General features: G+C 33.5%; 1 protein-coding gene across 1 annotated transcript in view; it reads right to left on the minus strand.

Moving 5' to 3' along the window:
- Nucleotides 1–2,035: 2,035 nt before the first annotated feature.
- The window catches only part of RO60 (Ro60, Y RNA binding protein), a 25,540-nt gene continuing 21,516 nt past the window's right edge, over nucleotides 2,036–6,059 (minus strand). The window contains 3 exon segments of the mRNA XM_037727908.1: nucleotides 2,036–2,638; nucleotides 2,670–3,497; nucleotides 5,386–5,826. Of these exon segments, the coding sequence (XP_037583836.1) occupies nucleotides 3,345–3,497; nucleotides 5,386–5,826 (594 nt within the window). The 3' untranslated portion in view covers nucleotides 2,036–2,638; nucleotides 2,670–3,344.

A 6,059-nucleotide genomic window follows, 5' to 3' on the forward strand; every position in this document is an offset into this window, starting at 1 on the left:
TGTCTCAAATAAAAAAAAGTTTGTAAACAGCATTTTCTCACTTAGAGTATGAACTTGTTTTTCTAGTTCTATCCAAGAAGATCTTAGACTTGAAATATATTTTTTCTCTTTCTTCAATAGAGAATAATGACTTCTTGGGTAATACTTTAGCTGTGAAAATTTTCCTTCTAAATTTTTCCACCCTGAACAGGAATGTTTTAAAAAATTATTGGGCCTATTGAGCTATTTTTCTAAAACATATCTTTCAAAACACATATTAACAGGAATGTTTTAAACTAAAAAAAAGAAAAAAGAATTCTAACTTGTATTGCGAGCCCTCTTCCCAGTTTTGATTTTTATATAAATATTAAATCACTGATTATTCTATGATCTAAGCACAGATATGTTACTTTTTAAAGATAAAAAAATGGAATCACTTAGGTTAAATTGGTTGTCTACAGTCACACAGTAAGTTAGATAAAAGCAAAGGAGTTTCCAAAGGGTAACGCTAAATTCCATTCACTGGCATCTCACCTTACTAACACTCTCATAAAATAGGTACTAAATAATATAAGTATTAATAAATGGAATTTCCAAGAACTTTCAACTAATAAAGGGTGGGACTATAAGATTAGTTTGTTTTGCTAATTACAACTATATCCTGGAACTATTTACATATTACCTAGGAAATTAAGTTTGTTTATTCTTGTAGGGTTTTTTTTTTTAAAGCAGTATTTTCCCAAATATTAATTTAACAGTAATCCTAAAAGTAGAACTCAGGAAATAAAAAACTTGTTTATCACATCAGTACATTCTATTCATAATGAGGTAAAGTTTTTATTTTTTTCTCTATGTAGATATATATAGCAACACAGGTTAATTGGGCTTGAGGATTACTATGAATTACAAAATTATACATGTTCCCATTCTATTTGTCTACTCCTAAAGCAATCATATATATACACTATTTCCTAATAACCAAATAAGGTGAAAGTCTTAAAAAATTCTATTTTATCCTTTACTCTTCTGAGACTATGTGTTCCCATGTTGTGGGGAAATAAATTCTGGCATAGAAATGAAGAGACCAAGATTTCTAGAATCACTCTCTGTGTTGGACCTCAGCTCTCTAACAAAAATTTAAAAATTAGCTTTTAGGTTTTAATGTTTCTTTCAGCTCTAATGTGCATGATTTGAAAAGTTACCTTCTGTGGTAGCTTCTCCTACTTTTTCTTTCTTAAATGTTACCACAGTCCATTTAATTAGACCTACCTAAATATTTCAAAAAGGTCATATGCATCTAGTCTTGTATCCTTGATGGATTTAACATTAACTCATAGATATATTTGTCTAAAAGCATTATGGAAATAGGTAATACATTTTTGTGCTATATTTAACTGAAGGTAATATATTTTTGTACTATAACATTTCTATTAGAAATAAAATCATCATGTTATAATTTTTAAGATCTTGAGTTTAAAAGAATTCAAGAACTATTATATAATCCTGTTAGATTCTTTAAACTTTAAATTCAATCTGAACATAATATTTTAATGTATCAAAAGTAGCTAATATGTTCAGTTCAATGCTTGACAGAGGGTTAAAAACATGAACGATATCAGAAGCAATGCATATCTGAGTGGGGATGGGGGTGCTATGAGCTTTGCTGACCAAAAATATCTCAGGCAAATCACTCTTAACAACTGCTACCAGTCATCTTGAAGGAATGGGTACGTATCAGAACCAGCATTAATATATCAAATAAATTTGAAAGGAACATTTTCTTATTCTCAGAGCCCAAATTTCACATAAAATGGAAGAAAATATGTACAGAAATCCTCATACTACTAAATTCCCTGTCCCAAAAAACATAAAACCTCTACCCCCAAGCACCTAAAAGGCTATAATTTACATTAACTACAGTTTAACTTTCCCAAAACAGCCTGAAGGATCTTACAAACCCTCAGTAAATCTACAACTAGTATTTAGCGAACGAGTATGCAGACAAGTTTCATGTGTAAACTATCTTAGACGACCATAATAAAATTATGAGCAAAGATAATGGGATTTCAACAGATTATTTTAATGTTAAACCTTACAATGAAGGATACTTTCTCAAGAAAATAATGCACTCTAGTGTAATGAAAAGTTTAATACATACAAATAATATTTAAAACAAAATTCCTAGAGACTGGTTAGCTGGTAATATGCTACTCAAAAATTGTCTTTCAAATCTAATGGACCTAGATTGCTTTATTATTTGTTTACATTATCAAAGAATATTTTGCCACAAAATGAATAATGGGCAGAGAGGCCAAGTATACAATGTAAAAATATTGACTAAAAACTAGTTAAAACTAATTTAAACAATTTTTATTTTAAAAATAAGGAAAAAGCTAATCTGGTTATAGTTGAGATTTTAATTGCTATACTTTGTGAATGAGGGAGTTAAGCGCTTGAAACATTTTATATTATTTTCACTTAAGTTTATAAAAAAAAGTGTGAGACTACATCTGGCTATGTTATTATAATTCAGAGGAAAAGCATTATCAAGTCACACCCCTTGCAGCAATAAAATATAACAAAGCCAAAAAAAAAAAAAAAAAAAAAAAGCAAACCAAATAGAACCAAATAGAATTCCTCAGCTAACACAAACTTTAGTCTATTCTTAGGGGAATTCAGCTAACACAAACTTTAGTCTATTCTTAGGGGTTGCCATGATGTTTCTGATTAATGGTAACATATTCTACAAGTGTAAATAAAATATCAGAAATAAAATATCTTTTTCATTGAATAAGAAAGCTGTTATTTGTTACCTCAGAAAACTCTGAAAGGAATTTGTAAAACTCATTCATAATTTAACCAAATGTCTTAGTTTTTTTTTTTACCCCCTTTGTATAAAAGTTACAGATGAGTTTCACATTCCATCACAGTTACATGGTCTAGTGCATTTCAGAGTATTTGGACATTATCAAAGCTGTCCTTTCCCAATGAAAACATGTAAGAAAACATTAAGCACTTTGAAACAAGTGACATGATGTGGAATTACACTTTTTGCTCTTACCTCTTTTAAGTACACATGTATTATTTAACAAAGGAAAACTATTTTACATTTTCTATTAATAAAAAGTTCTCTATTAGATAGAAGAAACTACAGTATCCTGAAGCTATTTCCCCAAGAGCTAGTTTAGTAGATAGACCTTTGGCCCACCTTATTTTTCGTTCTTTTTTTTTGGAAAGGTAACTTTCCATTAAGCACATACTATACCATCATCATTCATCTGATGGGGATTTGCCAGGAAGTAGCTGTATATTTTTAGTGAGATCACTGATGGCAATGGATCTCTGGTTTGTGCTGCTCCTTATGGTTAAATCACATCTAACGTGAAATTTCGAATTACATCCAGAGCTCCCGTATCAAAGCCACACATATCCAACATGCCTCTATCATCTGGGTCTGCAATGGTAAAACCATTTGATGTCATTCCACAAACAATCAATTTAGCTGGAATATCCATTTTCTGTAGAAAAGATCGAAATACATATTAAAAACATATATGTAAGGAAAAGCAAAATACTTCCAAAATCAAAACACTTTAACATTTCTCTACCACAGGTTTTTAATTAAAAAGTCATTTTTTTTTGGGGGGGGGGGCAATCTTTTAGGCTAGAATATGGGAGTTTTAAAAGAATGGACAAAAAAATTATATAAGAATCTGCCTGAAATTTCTACTTCTCTCATCAACGACTTTACTTATTCTATATGCTACAGAGTACATTACTGAGCAGCCTAGGCACTTTGTACTTAAAAAACCTGACAGGGTATTAAGGATGCCAGACATTTTTATCAGCATATCAAATGCTGGGACAGAGTATATGAATATATATAAATATAAGGCAGTATCTCTCTGGGATTATCAACTTTTGGCTGATGACTACTTTGATATGTGTGATATATGCATATACCACGTTAAGAACTTGTCCTCCACAGCTATATTTAAGGTTAAAATAATGGAGTTTTGAGAAAAACTATCACTGAATGTATACTACGTAAGAAGCTACAATGAACTCTTTAAATAATACATCTAACGATTGTTAAAACAACTCTAAGAGGTAAGTTCTATTACCTTATTATGATGCAGATCAATTAAATAATTTGCTCAGGTCCACACAGAGTAAGAGAAAGACTCGGGATGCACAATCAGACAGTCTTTACATTCTATCCTTATTGGGCAGTTCCTCATGGATGTAATCTCAGTGCTTTTGGAGGCCAAGAAGAATTGTTTGAGCCCAGGATTTCAAGTTACAGTAAGCTACTATGATAACACCACTGCACTCCAGCCTCAATGATGGAGACCCCATCTCTTAAAAAAAAAATCGATTGCTTCACTTGTAGCTTTCAAACTTAAGCCTGCATCAGAATCCTCTGGAGGGCTTGTTAAAACACAGTCCCAGCCTCAGAGTTTCTGATTCAGCAGGTCTCTGATGGGTCCCAGGAATTTGCATTTCTAATAAGGTCACAGGTGATGCTAAGACTGCTAGTAGGGAAACCACACTTTGAGAACCGTCAACAAGTTCTATTTCTACTTCTAGTCACACTAGCCATATTTTAAGGGCTCAAAAGTCCTATGTGACTAGTGGCTACCCATATTGAAGAGTTGAAGATTTAAGTCATTTCAGAAAGCCCAACTGGAGGATACTGATTAGAACACAGATATGTCCATAAAACGTAGAGCATAGATTATAGCCTTAATTTTATGTAATCCTTTTGCCCTTTTGCAAAACTCATTAACAATACTTTGAATTTTTCAAAAAGTACACTGAATTATTTTTAAAAACTTACAGTTAAGATAAAACAAATATTCTGGTTATTACCAAAAAATACTGTCTGCAAAGGATATTCTTAGTAATGTTTAGCAAGGGAAACTGGTTAAAATAAATTATATATGTGTAACCAAAACTTATTTTAAGTACTGCTGAGTCTATAACAGACACTGGCTCCTATACGAGATACAGAACTACTTGCAGTAACATTTTTTGAAAAACATAAGTGAGTAAGAATCAAGTATGGCCAGGTGTGGTAGCTGATGCTGGTAATCCCAGCACTTTGCGAAGCTGAGGTTGGAGAATCGCTTGAGCCCAGGAGTTTGAGACCAGCCCAGGCAACATGGTGAAACCCCATCTCTACAAAAATTTAGCTAGATGTGATGGCATGCTCCTGCAGTCCTAGCTACTTGGGAAGCTGTGGTGGAAGAATCACTTGAGCCTGGGAGATTGATGTTGCAGTGAGCTATGACTGAGCCACCGCACTCCAGCCTCAGCAACAGAGCGAGGTCCTGTCTCAAAACAAAAACCAACCAAGTATTAAAATATTATTTGGGTGAGGAACCATATTAGAATTTGTTTTACCTTTCGATAGTCCCTCAGAGCAATAGCAGGATGGACACTTCCAGCAAAGGTCTCGTTATCAGTGAATACAATGAAGACATCAGCAGGTGTGTTTGTCTTCTGAGCCCAGATCATTGGAAGAGAGCAATCTGTTCCACCTGCTGGGATCTAGCTCAGAACAAACACATGAATAATAAATAAATCCTTAAAAATATTAGTCTTTACAATATCATTTTGTTTAGCACCAATACATACAGCCTTCCCAAAGCTGGCATATATAGTTTGGTTTTTGTGCTTGTCATGAGAAAATTGAGACAAAAAAATTTTGTTCTCACAGATTAATACCATATTTGACATCAAAATAAAATCATTATGCATGTTATGTAAACTTAAAAAACACAGCTTCTGGGCCGGATGCGGTGGCTCACACCTGTAATCCCAGCACTTGGAGAGGCTGAGGCGGGCAGATCATGAGGTCAGATCAAGACCATCCTGGCCAACATGGTGAAACCTCATCTCTACTAAAATACAAAAAATTAGCTAGGTGTGGTGGTACACACCTGTAGTCCCAGTTACTTGAGAGGCTGAAGCAGGGGAGTTGCTTGAACCCAGGAGGCAGAGGCTGCAGTGAGCTGAGATTGCACCACTGCACTCCAGCCTGGTGACAGAGTGAGACTCTGTCTCAAAAAAAAAAA

This window comes from Cebus imitator, unplaced genomic scaffold, assembly GCF_001604975.1.
Source record: "Cebus imitator isolate Cc_AM_T3 unplaced genomic scaffold, Cebus_imitator-1.0 Scaffold247, whole genome shotgun sequence".
Classification (NCBI taxonomy): Eukaryota; Metazoa; Chordata; class Mammalia; order Primates; family Cebidae; genus Cebus; species Cebus imitator.